Source organism: Rhineura floridana, chromosome 10 (genome assembly GCF_030035675.1).
Source record: "Rhineura floridana isolate rRhiFlo1 chromosome 10, rRhiFlo1.hap2, whole genome shotgun sequence".
Taxonomy (NCBI): Eukaryota; Metazoa; Chordata; class Lepidosauria; order Squamata; family Rhineuridae; genus Rhineura; species Rhineura floridana.
Genome location: NC_084489.1, coordinates 91586978 through 91609436, shown reverse-complemented (window position 1 = coordinate 91609436; position 22459 = coordinate 91586978). Strand labels below are relative to the sequence as shown.

Below are 22459 nucleotides of genomic sequence, written 5' to 3'. Positions count from 1 at the left end.
TTAGCCTCCTCCCCACCTCCGAAACAAGCCAGCAGCCAAGGCTCTCTGCTGGAGAGCAGCACCCACCTGCAAAAGAAGGCAACAGCCACACCAGCCGCCACCCAGCAGGGCAAAGGAACGAAAGGCGGTGGGGGTACAGAGGACAATCCATCTTTCTGCAGTTACAACTGAGTCCCACCCGCCCCTCCCCCTCCACAAAGGGCCTGCACAGTTATTGAGGCTTCCCTCCCCCCCCCTTTGCCGGAGAAGGAGCAGAGGCATTGGTGACACGGGCAGGGAAGGGCAAAGGCAGCAGCAAGGGAACTTTTAATTGCTTTTCCTTCTAAAAATCAGGTTCTTTGGTACCCTCCCCCCCCACCAGGCCCAGCTGAACCAAGGACTGTGCCCAGGCCGTACAGTCAGGTGCTGTTGGCCTGCTCTTGCTCAAAGAGGGCCATGGCCAGATGGGAGCGGGAGGCCAGCCCTTTCAGGCTGCTGAGGACACAGTGGTGGTAGAGCTCCTCATTCAGGCGGGGGTTGCAGCTCCTCAGGACATACTTCTGGACCAGCCCCGGCTCCACGGCCCGGAAGAGGTGCAGCTCCGAATGGCGCAGGAAGATGTCGAAGACCTCCATGCCCTCCAGCACCTCATCCTGGTCCAGGATGGCGGCCGCCAACTTGGTGCGGGCGGCCATGTAGTCCGCGTTGTAAAAGCAGGCCTCGGCAAAGGCGTGCCGGTCAAAGTGCCCGTCCCTTAGGAAGTCGGTGCTGGTGGAGGCCGCTTGTTCCCCCCGATAGGCCAGCACTGGGTTGAACTCCTGGAAATGCACTGGGAAGAAGACTTGCCAGTTGCTGATGGTGTTCATGCGGCAGCGGTTCAGGACCTCCACACTGACCTCCGTCCAAACGCTGGCCAGGAAAAAGAGGGTGTCCACAGGGTGCTTCTTGGAGATGATGTCCATGAGCTTCACCTGCGAGGGCACCTCCGTCTTGACGCTGATCCAGGGGATCTTGACGTCCGCGTAGCGCCTCTCAAGCTCAGCCACCATGGCCTTGACCCCGGAAAAGACGTCCACCTGACTGACCAGCTGGGCGTCGTAGGAGTCATAGATGAAGAGCAGGGTGAGCAAGGTGTTGTCGTGTGCATCCAGGGCATTCATGGCAAAAGTGTCCAGGAAATTGCCCACAAAGTCCAGCTCCTGCAAGGTGAGGGGCAGCACCAGCTGCACCCGTGTCGCCTCTGTCACGTAGGGCATGGGGATGATCTCCACCTTGCTGAGGGGCCTCAGGAGGTTCACCCGCTTGGAGAGCAAGTGGCTGTGCCCCTTCTGGGTGACCACCTCCAGCAGGAGATCCAGCCTGTACTCCATCCCCCGCGTGGGGTCAAAGCGCCGGTAGCCGTTCAGGAGCTGCTGCTTATGGAAACGCAGCTGCGGGCGGTAGCGCTGGTTCAGCTGCTCCAGAGCAGCCTGGAGGATGTCGCTGACGTCTGCCTTGCTGGCTGCTGCCAGCTCACACTTCGGGGCACCGTTTGGGCAAGAGAACAGGTACTGCTCTGTGAAGTACTCCCAGCTGATCACCTCAAAGCGGGACTTGGGCACAAAGGGGGCATTGATGCCTATGGGCCATGTCAGCACAGCCTCCCCCGCAGGCATCAGCACTGTCAGGTTGCGGATCTGAGCCTGCCAGGAAAGAGAAGAGTCTGTTAATCCACCCCCCTTTTGTCCTGCAGATGCGCTACCCACGGGGGGGGGGGTGGAGCTGGAAAAGAGGAGGCTCCAGAGCTTCCACCTCAACTGCACCCCAAAACACAAGATACTGAAGAAAAATAGATAGGAAGGAGCCAGCAGACCTTTGATCCTTCCTGAGGGAGCAGCAGGAGAGACTTTGGCAGCTGGTCACCTCTGAGCATTTTTACTGAAGGGCACCATAGAAATTGTCAAAATACATAAAAAGCGCATAGTTAAACTATGGAACCTCCATAGAGGCAGCAATAGCCACCAATCTGGATGCCTTTAAAAGAGAATTGTGCAAATTCATGGAGCATAAAGCTATCAATGGCTACTAGCCAGGATGGCTATTCTCTGCCTCCGTACCTGGGAGGTGTCATGCTTCTGAATACCAGTTTCTGGAAACCACAAGAGAGGAGAATGCTCTTTGCACTCAGGTCCTGCCTACGGGTTTCCCATGGGCAACTGGTTGGCCACTGTGAGAACAGGATGCTGGACTAGAGGGGCTACTGGCCTGATCCAGAATATTCTTATGTTTAGAGTGTCGCTGCCACTGCCCTCCCTGGGAGCAGGAACACCATGGATCTCTGAATGGCTGCTGAGGGCCTGGGATGAGCACAGCCATCGTGGTCAGTAGCCACTGATAGCCTTGTTTTCCTCCATGCATTTGTCTAATCCTCTTGTAAAGCCCTCCAAGTTGGTGGCCGTCACTGGCTCATGTGAGAGCATCCAACCCGCTTGAGCCCAGACACCAAGACACCATCTTCGCTTCTACCACCAGGGAGAGAGATGGAGAGGTCCCCTTCATTTTTTACCTGTAGCTGTTCAATCTCTTGGTAGGTCTGGTCCAACTGGAACCTGCTGAACTTCTTATGCAGGCGATACATGAGGGTTGCCTCAGTAACGGGGTGCACAGTAACAACTCCCCAAAATTCTTCTCCCTGTTCTTTCTCTGGGTCTGCATTCTTGGCCAGTTCATAGGACAGATAATGCTGGCCCTAAAAAAGAAGAAGCACACCATGGGCCCCTGGTCCTCCACCCTAATGGGAGCATCTAATTCAAGACTTCCAATCAGTGGCCACGTTTTCATCTCCCCATCCCAGTCCCCTGCAGCAGAAGGCAGCCAGGACGAGGGCTGTTTTATCATAACAAACACTGTGTGAAACAGGTGATGCTGAGAACATCAAATCGAAATTCCACTAGTCAGTGTCCTGGGCTGAGTTCTGGGAATTGGAACCTGACTCCCCACCCCAAGCTCCTAACATGCAGCAGCCACACTGAGCAGCGACAGCAGGACGAACACGAGGAGGCGGTGGGTTTGCCTCTAATGACCCCAGTGGGAAGGCTCAGAAATGGGCCAGCTAACCGGGGAGGGGCGCTTTTTTGGCCTCATCCCATACCTGCAGGGCCAAATTTGGCATGTGGGCAGAGCTGCCCATCTCAGTAACCTGATGTCAGGGCTATGTGCAAAAGGGCTTTCAGACAGCCCTGTGCTGCGCTTTTGCTGGAGCACCTGTTCCCAGCAGAGGAACAGGTACACACAGCCAAAGAGAGCAGGACTGGACCCTCCACACACCAGGGAGCATGATGGCAAACAGACCCCAGCAGGATTGCACTCTGAAACAGTCTGCCCATGCCACAAGGCCAGAGAGGGTTCCTGCTGCTCACTCCTTGGGCACCAGATTCAGACCTTCAGCCAGCTCCTCATCTGAGCTCAGCATCAGACACTGCCAAGGGCGTCTCTGCCCTACCTGGCCTCTACCATTGTGCCCCCATCTCCCAAAACACTTCCTCCCAAGACCCAGGCTCCATCCCAACTCTCATCAGCCACAGGTAAAATCAGCCCTTCTTGCCTCTCTCAGTGGCTCTTGCGGCCCCTTCAGGTCGACAGCTTGCTTGGTCTGTGGCACCAAACACCCTGCGCAGCTTCCTGTCTCCCCCAGATGTTCAGCTACAGCCAAAGTTTCCATTTAGGCCAAATGGCATACCTGGTGCTGAGAGACACAGGCGATCCCCAGGAAGTCTACAATGCAGCGCCCCAGCCACTCGTCTGGGCGCACGCTGAGGATTTCGCTGCGGCAGCTGTCCAGGTGTGGGTGGAGCTTCAGTAAGAGGCTGCGGGACAGCAGGTAGCCAAAGCCACCGTGGCAATAGTGGGCCTGTTCGTCCCCCCCAATGAACTCCTCTGCCCGACCCAGGTAGATGTCTTGGTTGATGCTCAGGTGGGTGATGAGGTTCTTGACCCGCTCGGCTTGGACATAGGTGTCATCCTGCATGATGAAGAACCAGTCAAAGTTGCCCCCAAAGTGCTGGTGGATGTAGCGCACCGTCTCGTACATCAGCCAGACGGGGCGCTCGTCCCCATGGGACACCAGCGCTAGGCCGTGGGGCACCTTGGCACTGCGCAGCCCTGTGAAGTACAGCAGGTGGGGAAAATGGTGGCCCACAGTCTTGTTGACAGCCACAGCCAAAGTATTGAGGGTGGCCTTGGAGGTCAGCACAGCCACAAGGAGTCGCTCATGGAAACCCAGCTCTGTCTGGATGTAACGAGTCCTGGGGGGGGGGGAAGGAGATCTGTGAGGTAGCTCAGCAGTTTAAAAGATTATCACATTTACACCCCACCTTTCCTCCAAGCACTTCAAGGTTCCCCATCTTTTTAAAATACAACAACCCTGTAAGTAGGCTGGGTTGAAAGAAAATGACAGGCCCAAAGTCACCCAATCAGGGCTGAGTGGGGGACTGACCCCTTTTCTCCCAGGTCCTACTCCCAACACTCAAACCACCAGGAGACTCCTGCTTCCTGCCTTCAGCTGCTGGATGGAGCAAAGCAGGGAAAGATCTCTGACTCGTGACACCCCCCAAAAAAAGCTGCAGCCACCACTAACTCCAATCAAGTAAGGGTAGCCAAAATACAAACCCCCCTCCAAGGTTTTTTGCATCCCCTCCCAAAAAATTGCCGTTTAAAATGTAATTGACTGCTCCTTCTATCTCCTCTGCTATGATACATGATGCCAAAAGGTTTTTGTGGTCCCCAACTATTTTCAATTTTTTTAAATTCTGATTGCTCCCATAGATTCCCTGCTCTGACACTGTGATGGTTTTTTGGTGGCCCTCAAATGCCCCTGATGTTGGTCTACTTTTTAAAACAAAGAAAAAAATAACTGACCACTCTCTTGGGTCCCTGCTATGATTCTCTTGTGCCAAAAGGTTTTTGTGCTCCTCATGTCTCTTTTTCTTTCAACAGCCACAGCCACTTTCATACTTCACCCCCAGAGAGTTGAGAATGGGCCAGTGTGGCCCTGACAAAGGTCAGCCATCCCTGATGTAAAGGCAGCTCCTTCAACCCTCAGGACCGACAAGCATCCTTGCCCTTGCCCTGCCATCAGCATCCATGATGGCCGAAGAGTGGCCCTCCGGCCTGTGTTTTCAAATGCAAGCCACAGTCAAGCAGAGAGAGGCTCCACAGTGGACCCACTTTAAGGACCGGGGGGGGGGGAGAGAGATCTAGGCAGCAGTTCCAGGAACATCCTTGTCACTGTCCCCTGCCACCCCTCCCCACCTGGCAGCTGTTGGTATTTTCTGGCTCCCAGTGGAAAGGTAAACCTGTCTCCAGGCACTGTTAGTAATCTAAAGCAGCCAGCAGCGTCGAATGTGTTTCTGAGCACTGGTGTTTCTTGTCAGCTGCCCACAACAGGGCAAAAGAGCTGAGAGCCTGAGCTCCTAGTTCTGCACTCACGGAAGGCTTCCATGTCCCTCCCAGCTGTTTCAAAGGCCACTCGCAATGTGCAGATTCCCCATGTAGGAAAAACAGCATATTCCTTATCATGAGCAGGAACACGGACGGGCAGCTGCTTGAGGAGTGCCCTCACGGCATGCATGCCAGTGCTTCACCCCCCACCCCACCCCAAGGAAGACACCGTCTGTCTCCTACACAGCAGCAGGGGGTCTTGGGCAATCTGCTCAAGCTCATCACTGTACTGCTTAAACACCCCGTCAGCAGCAGAGCTCAGGACACTTTACGTTGCCTCCACCCAAGCAAGCAAAAGGTGTCTGGGGTGTTCCAAGAAGCTCCCTTAAATTATGGGCCATCAAGCTCATGATTGACAGGCAGCAGCTCTCCAAAGCGTCCTCAGCCAAAGACAAATCCTTCCCCATCCTGCCACTCAGACACACACTGCAAGCTAAGATCCTTTCCTGGCAGGAGATGTCAGCAGAGACTGGCCAGGGGGCATTTGCATTGCTGCTGCAGAGCAACGATGAGGACTTGTGTGCTGCATGCTGGCAGCAAAATGCCATGCAAAGTGCCACAGCTGGAGGGGGCCAAGGAGAGGTGCCTCCCCCCCCCCCGACACACAGAGCAAGGAAGCTGCTGGGAGCAAAGGAGAAGGAGGGGGCCCTTCCCAGAAGGACTGCCTTCTGACCTGTGCAGAAGTCCATTTCAATTCCCTTTTAGCAAAAGAAGAAGTGACGTTCCTTCCCTCCTGTCAGCCCTCCCACCCAGCCTGAATTTCTCTTTGGGTGGTCTCAGGGCCTCCATGCGATGGGAGAAGTCCCAGGTATTTGTCCCTGAAGCTGCCCATCACGTAGGAAGAGCAGGAGACCCACGTTCATAGAAAAGGGGCACACCGCGTGAGGCAGACTGAACAACACAACTTGGCTAGCAGGGAAAGGGGCTGCAGGGGGGGCACATGGTGCCACCACACTGCACGGACACGGCCCTGTAGCTCTTGACACTGGGCCCCGCCCCACCCCCTCTTTGGCTGATTGGGTCAGAGTGGCACTGCCATTGCCCCATCATGTTCAGTCCTCCACAGGCTTCCTTGTGTGCAGCTGTCCTGCTTCCCTGCCCTCCATGTGGCTGATGTGTGCGTGTGCGCCTCCTACTCACACTTAGCAGGGCACCAAGTTCTCAACAGCAAACAACAAAGGGGCAACTCAGTCACAGTAAACATCAAAACACCAGGAAAACCTTGCAGCAGCAGCAGCCGCAGGCCCATAAGCAAGCAGGACATGCAGGGCCAGGTATAACTGGGCCCTTGGGCACCAGCCTGCCCTGGGCCCGCAATGCTGTGGCCAAACACCCCCAATACAGGTGGCATGGAGCCAATAAGCCCGCCCCACCTACGTCTCGTGTGAACGATGTATGTGCTTAGTGCGCATGCCTGTCATCAACCAAGATGGCTGCAGGGACACCAGCCCCTTAGGGAAGCCCCCATCACCATCTTGGGCACAGCATGCATGGCACTCACACTGACGGGAAAGGTAGGTGGGGCGTCCATGTGGGCTTATTGAAGCCTGCTCTGCCTGTATTGGGAAAGCTGGGAACTCCTTCTCTGTGACCCACGGCAGGGTGAGGTTGCAGGACCAGACGTTGCCACAGATCACAGAACGGGAGCACCACCCTCCCACCCTAAGGAGGGGCCCTTCAGGGACTCTTTGAGTTGCAGGGGCCCTTGGCCAGGGCCCAACCTGGCTGCCCTCTGGCACTGGCCCTGAGAACATGAGTGCAACAGCAAAGAGCAGAGACATGGCCACAGAGGCTCCATCAGTACCTGTGGGGCTTCCCCTTCCAGGTCCTTGAGGCCCTAGGAGAAAGTCAGCCCCTGCCTAGTCCCACATAGTGCAGTTGCTACATGTCTCCTTCCACAGAGCCCCGTGTCACGGCCCCAGCTACACCTGGCACCAATGGCACCCCTGATGCAACATTTGGCACTGCACCTTCCCATCCTCCTGGCATGCACGCTGGCACAACTGGCACATCACTGAGAATACAGGTGCCATGCCATGCCCAACACCTGCATACTCTCACCCTCACCACAACGGCAGTGAGCCTTGGCCTTCTTTCTGGACAGAGGTGATGGAGGCACTGCACCTGCTGCTGATACCTCACCCCTCTGGGGTGGATCACAACATACCTTGCTCCAAAAAGCATCACCTGGCCACGGAGAATCTCCAGTGGCATGTGGCAGGAGACACCCCAAAAGGAGAGGCACACCAGCAGGTATCCCAGTGCCTTCCTGGAGGGCACAGTGGTACACATCCAGACGCTCATCTGCTTCCTGCCATGGAAGTTTGCGAGGACAGCGGATGCCTGTTATGTATTTACTGTATTTCAAAGTATCTCTTTGTTGAATATGTCAATTCCAGAATGCGGAACAATGAAATAATAATAAAAATATACAGAAAAAAGCATATAAAAATTACAGAATTCATAAAAAGGCCCAATAAATAAAAACAATTAACTATTCCATCACAAAGCAAACAAAACTAAATTGCAGAGAAGGCAACTGTTGCCATTTCCAATGTAACCAAACACCTGCGTAAAGGAAACAGGACATCCAACCATCTGAAACAACCAACCAGCCTTAGCAGCAGTTCCCACCCCATCTCTCACCTGGGGCAGCCCACCCACCCCACTCTGTCTTTCCCACAAAGAGGGTGTCACTGTGTGGCTTATGAGCACCACCACCTTCTAGCCCCACTGTCCAGCACCCTGCGTGGCACATCCTGCCCACCCTTTTCTGCAACAGCAGCCAGGGCGGGAGGAATGGGCTGGCTTCCTGTCTTTGTGCCCATTCAGTCACTCAGCGCCATGTTCCACCTCTACAGCAACAGGCACTACCATTTCTCCCATCAATGTAAAGGCCACGTGCAATGCCCAGGGCTTCTTCACCTCCGTGACTGCTGTGCTGCCTGGGGTCATGCACATGTCACATATCTTGGAAGCGTACAGCAGCCTGCACATGCTGGAAGGCTAGACCACAGAAGGCTCCTAGGTAAGGGGCGTGGGGGGGGCACCAGGGTAAAGCTGTCAGGGTGCTACTGACGGTTGTGCTCTCTCCCCCGCAGGTGGCCAAGAGTACTTGCTGCTCATGCCATACCCCGTGGATTGGCCAGGCCACAAGGCATGCTGCATAGGCACCTGGCTGGCCACTGTGAGAACAGGATGCTGAACCAAATGGGCCACTGGCCTGATCCTACAGACTCTTCTTCTGGTCTTACATCTAGGCACACTGTTCAGCATGCATGGTGATCAAAGGGGGGTTCAGGATGCGCACTGTGCAGTTCCGCTGTGTCGGTCACACAGCCTCCTCTCATGCCAGAGTGGTGATGGCCTGTGCCATACTGCACAATGGGGCACTGGTGCAGCAGCTACCTAGAGGGATGGATGTTGTAGGGAAGGGTTTAGGTTGAGGGTGACGATGGGGCACTGGGCATAGTGCAACACCCACCCATCTGCCCCAGTTACCACCATGTGATACAGTGTTGCCAGGAAGTTCTTTGGGCCATGATGCCACCCCCTACTGATCATGTCTGTGGCCCACCCCAAAAGGTTCCTGGGGCCCCTTCTGCTTCCCAGCGCATGTGGCATAGCCCTGTGTTGTCAGAGGCATCATGAGGATTGAGATTGGCACATGCAGGGCTCATATCCTGCTGGTGCCATGCACTGAATGGCTGTCACTCATGCTAGAGCGGGTGCGACCAGTGAGCGGGGCTGGCCCTGATTTTCCTAGAGCAGTGTCAATCCATTGTTTCCTATATTTATTTATTTATTTTATTTATTTATTAGATTTTTATACCGCCCGACTAGCATAGCTCTCTGGGCGGTGTACAACAAAGTGCAAAAATATACAAAAATTCCATAGTAAAATACAACAATGTAAAAGAATAAGAAAACTAAAAGCAATTACAACACATATTAAAACTAAATTAAGTTAGATTAAAATGCCTTAGAAAAGAGGAAGGTTTTGACAGTAACGTCGGCGCCAAGCACACCTCATCAGGGAGACTGTTCCAGAGTTCGGGGGCCACCACTGAGAAGGCCCTAGTTCTAGTTATCACCCTCCGAGCTTCTCTATGAGTCGGAACTCGGAGGAGGGCCTTCGATGTAGAACGTAGTGTACGGGCAGGTTCATATCGGGAGAGGCATTCCAGCAGGTATTGTGGTCCCGTGCCATATAAGGCTTTATAGGTTAAAACCAGCACTTTGAATCTGGCCCGGAAGCATACTGGAAGCCAGTGCAAGCGGGCCATAACAGGTGTTATGTGTTCGGACCGCTTGGTCCACGTTATCAGTCTGGCCTCCGCGTTTTGCACAAGCTGTAGCTTCCGGACTGTCTTCAGAGGCAGCCCTACGTAGAGCGCATTGCAGTAATCCAATTGCGAGGTTACCAGAGCATGTACCACTGATGGGGTGCGTCCTCATGCACCAGCCCTTTGGCTGAGATAAGAAGAGCCTGCTGGATCAGGTCAGTGGCACACCTGGCCCAGCATCCTGTTCTCAAAGTGGCCAACCAGGTGCCCCGAAAGGGAAGCTCAAAGCAGGACATTCTCCCCCTCCTGCAGTATCCAGCATCTGGTATTTAGAAGCATGCTCCCTGCGACTGTGGAGGCAGAGCATAGCCAATGTGGCTAGTAGCCTTGGATACCATTATCCTCCATGAATTTGTCTAGTGCTCTTTTAAAGCCCTCCAAGTTGGTGGCCATTGCTGTCTCCTCTGGGAGCTCCATGCAGCTTCATTAGATGTCCACATGTTCTAGTGTTACGAGGGAGAAAAAAACTTTCTCTATCCACTCCCTCCATGCCATGCATGATTATTATATAAACTCCTATCATGTCACCTCTGACTCGCCTTTTCTTTAAACTAAAAATCCGCAAATGCTGCAATAGGGAAGCCGCTCCACCTCACTGCCCTTTCCTGAACCTTTTCCAACTCTACAATATCCTTTCTGGGGCCAGGTGACCAGAACCATAAACAGTATTTCAAATGCAGCCACACTATAGATTTGTACAACACCGTTATGATATTAGCAATTTTATTTTCAGTACCTTTCCTAATGATCCCTACCATGGAGTCTGCCTTTTTCACAGCTGCCGCACACTCAGTCAACATGTTCATCGAGCTATCCGCTATGATCGTTCCTGGTCAGTCACCACCAGTTCAGCCCCCATGAGCATATATGTGAAATTAAGATTTTTGGCCACAATATGTATCACTGTACACATCTTCACATTTAATTGCATTTGCCATTTTACCACCCATTCACTCAGTTTGGAAAAGTAATAGAATCATAGTAGAGTTGGAAGAGGCCTATAAGGCCATCAAGTCCAGCCCCCTGCTCAATGCACGAATCCAACTTAAAGCATTCCCAACAGTGCCTGTCCAGCTGCGTCTTGAAGTCCTCCAGCATTGGGACAGCCCACCACCTCCCTAGGTCATTGGTTCCATTATCGTACCACTCTAACAGTTAGGAAGTTTCTCCTGATGTTCAACCAAAATCTGGCTTCCTATAACTTGAGCCCATTATTCTGTGTCTTGCACTCTGGGAAGATGAAGAAGAGATCCTGGCCCTCCTCTGTGTAACAACCTTCAAGTACTTCAAGAATGCAATGAAATCTCCCCTCAGTCTTCTCAGGGTGAAACATGCCCAGTTCTACAGTCTCTCCTCACAGGGCTTTGTTTCCAGTCCCCTGATCATCCTAGTTGCCCTCCTCTGAACTCGTTCTAGTTTCTCTGCATCCTTCTTAAAGTGTGGTGTCCAGAACTGGATGCAGTATTCAAGATGAGGCCTAACCAGTGCCAAATAAAGGGGAACTAGTACTTCAAGCAATTTGGAAACTATGCTTCTGTTAATGCAGCCTAAAACAGCATGTGTCTTATCATAGAATCATAGAATAGCAGAGTTGGAAGGGGCCTACAAGGTCATTGAATCCAACCCCCTGCTCAATGCAGGAATCCAAATCAAAGCATTCCCGACAGATGGCTGTCCAGCTGCCTCTTGAAGGCCTCCACTGTCGGAGAGTCCACTACCTCTCTAGGTCACTGGTTCCATTGTCGTATGGCTCTAACAGTTAGGAAGGTTTTCCTGATGTCCAGTTGAAATCTGGTGTCCTGCAACTTGAGCCCATTATTCCGTGTAGTACAGTAGGGCCCTGCATTTCGGTGTTCCGCTAATACAGTGGTTTTCAATTAAAGTAAGGCCCCACTCATGCGGCGCTTGTTTCGCTTTTACAGGGTTTTTTGGGCATCAGGTGCCATTTTATTGATGAAGTTCCGCTTTTTGGCGGGTTTCGCTTTTAGGTGGGAGTCTGGAATGTAACTCGCCATATGAGTGGGGCCCCCATCTTATAACTGTGCATTGGTTTCTTTTTCCTAGGTATAGAATTTTGCACGTATCCCTGTTAAATTTCTTTTTGTTGTTTTCAGCCCAATGCTCCAGCCTATCAAGATCACTTTGATTTCCCCCCGTTTTCCAGGGTATTACCTATCCCCTCCCAATTTTGTGTCATCTGCAAATTTGATAAGCATTCCCTGCATCTCCTCATCCCAGTCGTTAATAAAAATGTTGCACTAGGCCCAGGACTGATTCCTGCGGTACCCCACTCATTACCTCTCCTCCAGTTTGAGAAAGAACCATTAATAAGCTCTGCGAGTACGATCCTGTACCAACTGTGGCTCCACCTGATACTTGTTCCATCCAGCCCACATTGAGCTAGTTTGCTAATCAGAATATCATAGGGCACTTTGTCAAAAACTTTGCTGAAGTTGAGACATATTATGTCCACAGCATTCCCACAGTCTTCCAGGGAGGTTGCCTGATCAAAAAATGAGATAAGATTAGCCTGGCAGGATTTGTTCTTGATAAACCCATGTTGGCTTCTAGTAATCACTGCATTGTTTTCAAGGTGTTTACAGATTGACCGCTTTATAGACTGCTCCATAATTTTCGCAGGGGCTGATGTTCCCAGGTTCCTTCTTTTTGTCCTTTTTGGCTATAGGAACGTTAGCCCTCCTCTAGTCATCCAGCACTTCACCCTCCTCCACGATTTCTCAAAGATAATAGGCATTGGTTCTGAGAGTTCTTCAGCAAGTTCCTTCAGTACTCTAGGATGCAGTTCATCAGGCTCTGGAGATTTGAACTCGTTCAAAGTGATTAGGTATTCCTTGATCATTTGTCTGTCAGTCTGAAGCTGCAATCCTGCCCCTTCAACTTGTACTTCACATTTGCCAGGAGGGGCATAGACAATTTGGAAAGGTCCTTTTAGAGTGCTTCACAATCTTTTTTGTTTTAATGACCCTGAACAATTTAATATCATCAGCAAACTTGGCCACCTCATTACTCACTGTTAATTCTATATCATTTATGAACTAGTAAAAAGCACAGGTCCCAATACCAATCCTTGAGGGATTCCACTTTCTACATCCCTCCTTCAGGAGAACAGTCCTCCTCTCTGCTTCCTGCTGCTCAACCAGTTCCTGACCCACAAGAGGACCTTTCCTCTTATTCCATGACTGTCTTTGCTCATTTGTCCTTGTTTATCCTTTTAATTTTTGTGTATAAGCTTTTTGGAACTCTTTTTTTGTCACCCAGGTGTAAAGTTAAAGACATTAAGAAGTTTAAGAAATGTTCTTTTAGTAAGCAAATTGACTAAAAGGGGGACAGCATTCTCTTCCACTGTTTGAAAGGAAAATGGTGTACTTAAGATTAAAAGTTAAAGCAGCCTCTCCGCTTTTTATAATAGTGTTTTAATTGATGTTTATGCTTTAAGTCTAACTTGATCCTTATGGTTTACTTTTTTATACTAAGATTTATTGACTGTGTTTTCCTAATTATGCTGATTGATTTCAGCCAGGCCATATCCCAAGGAAAAGAGGAAGGGCCTCATTAACTATTATGTTGTGTGTTTTGTCTGTCTGTTGCAAAAACGATATTTTGGTTTTTACCCACTTTTAAATCTTTTGGAGCTCCTTTTCGTTATTCTGGTATAGTGTTAAGAAATTTAGAGCATAAGTATGTTTTGGTATTTATGAATGCAACTTTAAATCGTCTCTCTTTGTATTTTCCTGTGCAAGATTTGATTATATTTAATAGTCATCTCCGGTTGGGAGGGAATTTTATCCATGCTAAGAATATTTCCTTTATTTTACTTACCCCACACCTTATCCGTTTGGGTGTATGGTTTTAGGATTCAAATGCTGCTACAAATTACCTGTGTGTATCTTCCTTCCTGTTGTAATGTTTAATACCTATCTTATCTCAGTCCTTGCCATTTGACCACAACCACCGTGTAACAGAGGAACGTTTCACCTAACATTTTATTTCCTCGGGAGCTCCCTTCTCTATCAAGTTTCTTAAAGATATTTTCTCCAGTCTGTGTACACAGTGGACTGATTTTTATCCTACAGCAGTTTAGAATTAAAATGATTGTTTTGTGTTGATGTTTGCTGTCTGATGCATGGGCATAGGTTTGCCAGGGTGATTTAAGTAAGGTAGTTGAAGGCAAGAGCATGTGTGAGGTGGATAGAGTTAAAGACCAGGGAACGAAGAATAAAAGTGCGAAAGCTAGGTATTTCCTAAAGAAAGCCCCATGCGCCCATTGCAAGGAAGGGGAAAGTAAGGCTATTAAGTATCTTGGAATATAGTATGTTGCGAAGAAGGTGTGTAGAGGAGGCTGGAGAGCTGAGTTGAGAGATTAGAAAGGTGACTATTTCCCTGCTTATCTTATTTTGCAGAAAAACAAAGGTTTGAAAGGTTTTAAGTAATGATCTATTGACAAACGTTAACTGAAAGAGAAACAGCAAACGAACGAGTTAATGCCAGCAGTTTCACCCCTCCTCTTTCTCCCACTCTCTGAGACTCAAGGCTGAGGGTAAATGCAACCCCTCCTTTCTCTAGTTCGTTTAAAACAGTATGGTTATGGTTTTTATTTTCAACTGATTCTGAACATTTCTTCCAGTGATATTTGAATGTATTAACTGTGCTAATTCTTTTCAGCCAAGTCATGACCAACGGGAGGAATTTGGGAATTGTACAAAGGCCTTATTAATGTTTACAAAATGTTCTTCTTATCACAATGCCGGCTTCTCTCCTTTCCTATAGCTGTAAACTTTCTCCTACAAATGGATTTGCATCTTGCAAGAAGAAACTTTTTTTCTCTCTCTCTATGGTTTTCTCTTTCTTTTCGTTGTTTTTCCAGTATTCACGTGTCTTTCCAGTGAACTGTACCTGGCCAGAGGCTTAGGAAACTCAAAATTTTAATATGTGTTGTGTTGTTATGTGTTTTTCTGTCTGAATCCCTTTGATTATATTTTTTTTCACCAATAATAGGAATGCTCAGTTCCAGGTACAAAGTTGCTAAATTGATAGTTGCAACACAATATCTTACTTTTTGTTACTTTTGTTCAGAAGTCATTCATCATCTGTGGCCATGAATGTGTTTATTTTTATATTTCTTTCCTGCGCTGAAGTATTTTCTCCCCAAGGAACGTTTTCTTTTTGCGTGTATATCACAGAAGATTTTTATTTTTAAGGCATTTTTTACTAGATCTTTGAATTGCTCCAGGACACGATATGCAACTGGCATGCTATTTTCCTGTATTGCTGCAATAACAGCATACGAGCCTACTTCAACTATACCCAACCACAGAACTATTTTTGGGCCTATTTTGGCCAGCAACCTGAAACGGACACCTTGTGCAAGTTTGCAATCTTTTCATACAGTCACTCGGGGGGAGGGGGGAATGACGATTCTTTTCATTATTCCAGTTTCTTTGCCTAGCATCGGCAAAGGACACACAAGTTCAGTTACAGCTTCCTCTGTACATGAACAGGAGGAACTTTGTGCAAGATATCCCACAGTGTGTTTCAAGACCATGATACTTGTTTTATTTCCATTGTAATATTGAATGTAATTATTTATGCATTGTCCTTTAAAGATGTGTTGTTGTTGTTTTCCTTGAATAATTAATATGTTATGGCTATTTTGTTCTTTAGATGTGTTTGCTTTCCAAATCCCTTTGAGTGATTTTGTAATAGGGGTTTACTGAATTTGGCTATCTCAGATGTGAGGTTCATCAGTGTAGAGTTTTGGCCCATGTGTTTACTTTCCCTCTACCTCTCGCTGTGAAGATGATAGTTTGGAATCCCATCAAGATTGCTTTTTTCTCAAAATGATTACTGTATCTTATTGCTCTTTCATGCTAAGCATTGAATCAAGTTCAACTATTGTATATTATTATGTTGTTATTGATAAGTACTATATACAACCTATGCTAACATATTTCAATAGATGCCTTTGTGGTATTAAGGAAATAGTAGGATGTGATTTTCCATTTAAAGTCCCTGTATGGACCATCCAGAGAATATTAGTTAATCCAGATTTGTTTCAACACCTCAAACCCACTGCATTAGGTTATGGCCTAGCTGATCTCCAGAAGTTACTTTCTCATCCTATGTACAGAAACAATTAGAAGCAGTTAGACAAACGGGAGAGCAAGCTACATTCTAGATAACACATGATTTCCATACATACATTATAGATAAGCACTCACAGATATAGGCACATGGATGATTCTGAATTTCCTGTTTGGCTGGGGTGAGGACACCAAAGGAGGTTTAACCCTTATAATGCACCCCATTGTGGTGATTTTGATGTTTCAAATAATTCTGGTCTTTGTCTTAATGGTCCTTGTGATGCGTATCCATCTCATATGGCACAGGTATACCACTGGAAGACAGCATTGGAGCTTGAGGGGGGCAGGATTGTGATAACTAATGTGTGAGAGGACAGCGAGGGGGAGTGGTACGGCTTGGCTAACCCCAGTTTGGTTCAAGTGGAATCTAGGAGGTGCAAAAGCCAAGAGCTATAACTCCCACCCCAACTCTCACGCACCCCCACCCGCATGGCTGGTGATGCGTTCCAGAGGTTGTGCAAAGGAAAACAAGGGCTTAGAAGCTGTTGCAAAAATGTTATCTTATTCCTTGGCGATACACCCCCACCCACAGTGAATCCCATTGTTCGTTAGAAAGAGCTTTAGTGTTTTAGTGTCAATTAGAAGCACACATGCAGATACGTGCACACACCATTTACCCTACAAGCCAGAGCAGCTGGGGTCTCTGAAATGGGACACCCATGGTACTTACCTTACTTTGGATCATGGCATGATGGACCTCACTACCTCAATACCTCAGACCAATACCTGGCCCCCTTTTCTTTTACCTTAAGTTCAAGTAAACTCCCTTTTGTCCACAAGTAGTTAAATTCAGCTGACTGATTGATCCGTGGGCTCAATCAGTGCTGAAATGGGGGAATTGTTAGGAATAAATTATTTCCTAGGCCCCAAGAGTTGTCAAGAATTGTCAAGAAGCACTACATTATTACCAGAGCTGGAGCTGCTCTGAATCATGAGACTCAAAGAGGGTGGGAGGACATGACTCTCTAGCTTTCGTTTCTTCCCTCATGAGAAAGGAACACGCAGAGACGCCTGTAAGGCTAGAGAAAGAGATAAAATGTATCCCTATGATTGTTGCTGTTTCTATCTGTCCCGCTTTTACTATACACATCCTGCATTTTTGTAGCTATTCAGCACAAAGGAACAAGGGTTCCCAAAATACTTTGTTAGAATGTATCCATAGTTTTACGTCATACTGCTGAGTAAGACAGCTTTCACAAGCACACTAAGCCCCATATTTATCTTCCCAGGTGTCAATCTGACTCTGTTCCTCGCTTTTTCTCAGTTCTTATCTCACATTGAGTTTCTTAAGATTGACAAGTGTATGAATTCTTTATCAATTCCTCGCCTTTTAGAATTATGAGAAATGTAACAAGGATAAGAAAATGTGCTTGCTTTATCTCTGTAATACTGTATTCCCATCTTATGATATTAATAATATTGTATCTTGTTTTGCTTATTAAAACTATATAAAGGATGCTTTAATTAATAAACGTGGCTCTCTGCCCTGTCAGACTGCAGTCTGCAGGTTAGAGACCCCTTCTTGATCAAGCAGTAATTGTGTGTGTGTCTGCTTTACTTTTGATCTCTGGCTGAACCACTGAAACAGGTAAATTAAAGTGCCAGGCTTGCGCTCCTACCCAGGCTCAGGGCTGTGTTAGCTCGACCCTGCAGCGGGGAGGGGGAGTGCTTGCATTTGAACCCAACAACTGCTAAGCTTACTAAAGAGTCTTTGGTGAGGTATCTTGTCAAAAGCTTTTGGAAAGTCCAAGTGTACTATGGTTCCCAGATCACTTCTATCTATGTGCTTTTTGACCCTCTCAAAGAACTCCAATAGGTTGGTGAGACAGGACGCTCTTTTGCAATTTTTCTGGGACAGATATTAAGCTAACTGGCCTGTATATTCTGGAATCTTCCCCACCGACCATTTTTTAAAGATTGGTGTTACATTAGCCATTTTCCAGTCTTCAGATATGAAGGCAGATCTGAGGGATTGTTGTTATGTGCCTTCAAGTCGATTACAACTTATGGCGACCCTATGAATCAGCGACCTCCAAGTGCATCTGTCATGAACCACCCTGTTCAGATCTTGTAAGTTCAGGTCTGCGGCTTCCTTTATGGCATCAATCTATCTTTTGTTTGATCTTCCTCTTTTTCTACTCCCCTTGTTTTTCCCAACATTATTGTCTTTTCAAGTGAATCATGTCATGTGATTCTAGTGAATCACATAATGAGATCATTATGTGTCCATAGTATGATAACCTCATTTTCATAATTTTAGCTTCTAGTGATAGTTCTGGTTTAATTTGTTCTAACACCCAATTATTTGTCTTTTTTGCAATCCATAGTATGTGCAAAGCTCTCCTCCAACACCACATTTCAAATGAGTTGATTTTTCTCTTATCCGCTTTTTTCACTGTCCAACTTTCATATCCATACATAGAGATCGGGAATACCATGGTCTGAATGATCCTGACTTTAGTGTTCAGCAATACATCTTTGCATTTGAGGACCTTTTCTAGTTCTGAGGGATAAGTTACACATTTTTGTTAGAAGATCAGCTATCTCACATCTGAGTTGAGAACTCTTGGGTGGATGCCATCTGGGCCCATCCGGTTGCAAGAGCATGACTGCAACCTGAAGAAGATTGCCCTACACACACACACACTTCTGGAGGTGGGAGGGGCAACGGTATTGTCATACCCTAAGTCAGCCTTTCCCAACCAGTGTGCCTCCAGATGTTGTTGGACCACAATTCCCATCTTTCCTGACCATTGGCAATGCTGGCTGAGGCTGATGGGAGTTGTGGTCCAACAACATCTGGAGGCACACTGGTTGGGAAAGGCTGCCCTAAGTCCTGGTGGATTCAGGGTTTTGACTGCACCTTTAATCATCAGTCATCCAAGCTAAACATAACAACTCCCTTAACTTTTCCTCACTAACTTTTACACAGAGTAGACCCACTGAAATTAATGGACTTTATTAGTCACATCCATTAATTTTAACGAGTCTACTCTGAACAGGACTAGCACTAGATGCAACCCATGGGTCCAGATCCTGCTCCATTTTTATACCCTCCTCTGGAGATATCCTCTTCTCTCAATATCCTCCTTCCTAAAATGTGGTACCCAGAACCAGACACAATACTCCAGGGGAGGCCAGTCTAAAGCAAAAGAGAGAAGGTACTATTACGTCTCACAAGCAGGACACTATAGTTCTGTTGATGTAACCTAGAATTACATTAGCCTTTTAAGCTGCTATTATTACACTGCTGGCTCATATTTACGTTGTCATCTAATAACACCATTAAATTTTTTCACATCTACTGCTGTCAAGCCAGTTGTCACCCATCGTATATTCACGCATATAATTCTTCCTACCAAAATGTAGAATGTCACATTCATATCTATAAGAATTGATTTTGTTAGTTTGAACCCAGTTCTGCATACGGTCTAGATAAGCTTGAATCCTGTTCCTGTTTTCAATCCACTCAGTTGCGTTAATTTAAGGGGCATCTCCTACACTCTTTCATCCTTCATCCTGTTGGGAGTGGGGCAAGAGCAACTCCTGTTTTGTTCTTTTGTTTATCTTCCATAAGGGAGATAAGAGTTAGGGTCCTCCAGATGGATAGGCTTGATTACCTTTACCTGTGATGCTCTGACTGACTCGATACATCTCAGGTGAGCTTATCTGCCCCTCCTCCTTCCACCCTTTCCTTCCTCTCTTCTCCGACTGTCCGAGAGAGAGGAGACACTTTTGTCTCTGCTCCCTCTCTCCTAGCCATGAGGGCAACTCCCACATCTGGGCATTGCACCTCCAATTTAATTAGTTAGTTAGAACTAGGTATGCCTTTCTATCTACTATGTAGTTCTATAAATAAAGTAGCTTTTCTTATTTTACTAAGTCTTAAGTCTCAGTGATCTCAATACAGGGTAAAAGCCTGCTTTCGTAGGTAAACGCACACACTGGCACACACACATTTCAGACCGCTGACTTATCTGCTTAACAAATATACAAATTTACACAACAACACATCCAACATATACTGATGTTAAACAATCCAGGGCCCAGGACAAAACCCTATGGCAGCCCCATCTCTCCAGGTTGCTATGGATGAGCTTTTTTGGATTAGGGTTCAACTCACTACAAACCTACCTAACAGTAGTAATGGGGGGGGTGAGACAGAGAGAGAGAGAGAGAGAGAGAGAGAGAGAGAGAGAGAACAGCAACTGTGGTAGTAGAAATTGCTCTTTGTTTTGTGGGCAGCAAGGGTTGCCACGGGCGAAGTAAGAGCCCACAGGCCAACAGTTCAAAAATGTTACTTCAGCCACAAAATTGCTAACTAGCTATAGGTGAGGCAAACTCTCCCCAGCCCCTGGCCCCGCCCCCTCCTGCAACATGGGGACAACAGCAGCAGCAGCAGCAATGGCCTGGCAGGGCTGTCGTCAGTGTACAGGAGGCATATCAAAGGCCAGGGAAATAAGAGAGGAGGAAAAGGATTCTTTCCATGTGGCATGACCACCACCACCCCGTAAGCCCCTGCCCAGGCATTTGGGGTGGGCACCAGACTCTTTGGTGGGGTGGGGGTGCCCCTCCCCACCACACTTTAGGCCCCGGCCACCCAGCAGGAGTCGCCCTCACTGCACTCTTACCTAAGCACCTTCTTGTATGGCTTGCTGGGGTTTCTAGAGTATGGAACGATGCGAGGCCTGAAGTCGTCCTCTTCATCCTCCTCCTCGTCCTCCTCCTGCTCCTTCCGGCCCGGCCCCCCTCCAGCACCAGCCCCCTCCTGCCCTTTCCCTGCTGGCTGCCTGCCATGTCCAAGCACAGCAGAGTCCACGCAGGAGCCGCCTCCGTCGCCCTGGATCCAGGAGACGCGCAAGAGGCTGAGGCTGCAGCCCAAGGACAAGCCAAGCAGCAAGGGCAGAGCCGGGCGCAGAAGGGCCAGGAGGGTCGCCACACGCATGGCCGAGGGGCTCACCGAGGGGAGCGGGGCCCCTGCGGCGGCAGCCAAGGGTCCAGAACCATGGAGGGAGATGCCGTGAGAGAGCTCCAGGCCACCACGTGCTCACACACGGGGGGGGATTTCCTGGCAGGTCCAACGTCGGTGCCTCACACAGCCCTGGTGAGAAGAAATCAGGAAGGGGAAGAAGCAGCACAGCTGTTCTCAAGGGCGACACACTCAATGCCAAAACGACCCTGCAGGTGGAAGAGGCCAGCTAGCCACCACCACCGCCATCAGAGGCAAAGAAAAACAGGCCGGGTTCTTGGCACAACACCCTTCTTTCTGGCAGGCTGGCTCTGGCCAAGTATCCTAAAGTGGGGAGGGATGTGCTCAGCTCTGCTCTACAGTAGACCTGCCAGGCAAGGCTGAATTACTCTGTGGTGGGGGTCACAGACAAGGAAAGAGACACACACCCCTGCAAGGCACGGAAAAAGAGCCCGATCTCCCATGACAGGTTTCCCAGTGGGGGATGCTCCTTCATGGCCAAGTCCTGCCAGGTATCAGGGAAGGGTGCTCAGCCTGCCTCCCCTTTCTCAGAGAAGCCCCCCCTCCAGGGCTTTGCCCTGCACGGACTGGGGGTGTGGGGGGTATAGAAGGTGTCCTTTCCCCTCCAGGATGAGCCAGGTTGCCTGCAGAAGGAAGGCACCCCGACTGACGGGTCCCACTCCCCCCCAAGGTGGTCAAGCGGCCTCCTGGGAACTCGGAGGAGAACCTGGAAGCGGAGCGTCGCTCAGCCTGCCGCGGGAAAGATCGTTTCGGAAGGAGGAGGCGAGAGAGCTATGGGGGGCCGCGCGGGGAGAAGATGGACGTGTGGGGCTGGGGGGCGAGCAGCTGGGGGCATCCTCCCCCCTGGCAGGCAGGGAGGCGAGGGCCGGGCCGAGGGGATGCCAAGTAAGGGAAGGCAAAGGATGACCCCATCCGGTCGGAGACCCACCAGGGAGGCGGGGGGGGGGGAAGGCGAATGACAGCAGGGCGCGGGGGGAAGAGGGAGGAGGGAAGGAGGGGACTGTGCTCCGCGGCTTTGCCCGACGCCGGGGCGGGCGGTGCTCCTGCTCCCAGGCGGAAGCGAGCGCCCCCCCCCCGGCCGCCGCCGCCGCCTGCCTGCCAGCGCCACTTTCCCCCGAAGCCGCCTCGGCCGGGCTCTTCCTCCCTGCAGCCTGCGAGGTCAGCCTCGGCTGGCTCACCGGACAGCAGCGGGGCCTGAGCCTGCCTTCTCCAGCGGTGTCGCCCGCGAGGTCCGTGAATTTGGCACCACTGTCTGGACGCGTGTCTACCGTACACACGAAGGGCGACTTCCCCGCCTGCCCGCCTGCTCTTCCTCCTTCTCCTCCTCCTCAGCCCCAGCAGCCTCTGGGGCCGAGGGGGGGGGCTCCGTTTCCCAGAGTTCCGCGGCGGCGCGCGGGGCAGGGTGGGCGTCGTAGTCCCACGGCGAGGAGGAACCTGTCTCCCGAGAGACTCGCCTTCCCAGCGGCCCTCGGGGCCCGGCGTGCGCTGACGTCGCGCCCAGCCAT

At 49.6% G+C, this 22459-nt stretch overlaps 1 protein-coding gene across 1 annotated transcript; it reads right to left on the bottom strand.

Annotated features, from left to right (window-relative positions):
• Positions 1 to 290: 290 nt before the first annotated feature.
• Positions 291 to 22421, bottom strand: CHPF2 (chondroitin polymerizing factor 2). The gene is made up of 5 exons (XM_061586559.1): positions 22133 to 22421; positions 20596 to 21065; positions 3698 to 4262; positions 2525 to 2707; positions 291 to 1661 (listed from the first exon to the last, which is right to left on the bottom strand). Exons 2-5 carry the CDS (start codon positions 20907 to 20909, stop codon positions 399 to 401), a joined length of 2325 nt encoding a protein of 774 aa, XP_061442543.1. The 5' UTR covers positions 20910 to 21065; positions 22133 to 22421; the 3' UTR covers positions 291 to 398.
• Between the last annotated feature and the right edge of the window lie 38 nt (positions 22422 to 22459).

What these genes read in the sequence shown, in the direction of transcription:
- CHPF2 (XM_061586559.1), bottom strand. Translation starts at nt 20,909, where the DNA reads ATGCGTGTGGCGACCCTCCTGGCCCTTCTGCGCCCGGCTCTGCCCTTG. An exon ending in CCTGTGTCTCTCAGCACCAG is followed by an intron (nt 2,708 to 3,697) that starts GTATGCCATTTG and finishes CTTCTTTTTTAG; the next exon opens with GGCCAGCATTATCTGTCCTA. An exon ending in AAGAGATTGAACAGCTACAG is followed by an intron (nt 1,662 to 2,524) that starts GTAAAAAATGAA and finishes CTTTCCTGGCAG; the next exon opens with GCTCAGATCCGCAACCTGAC.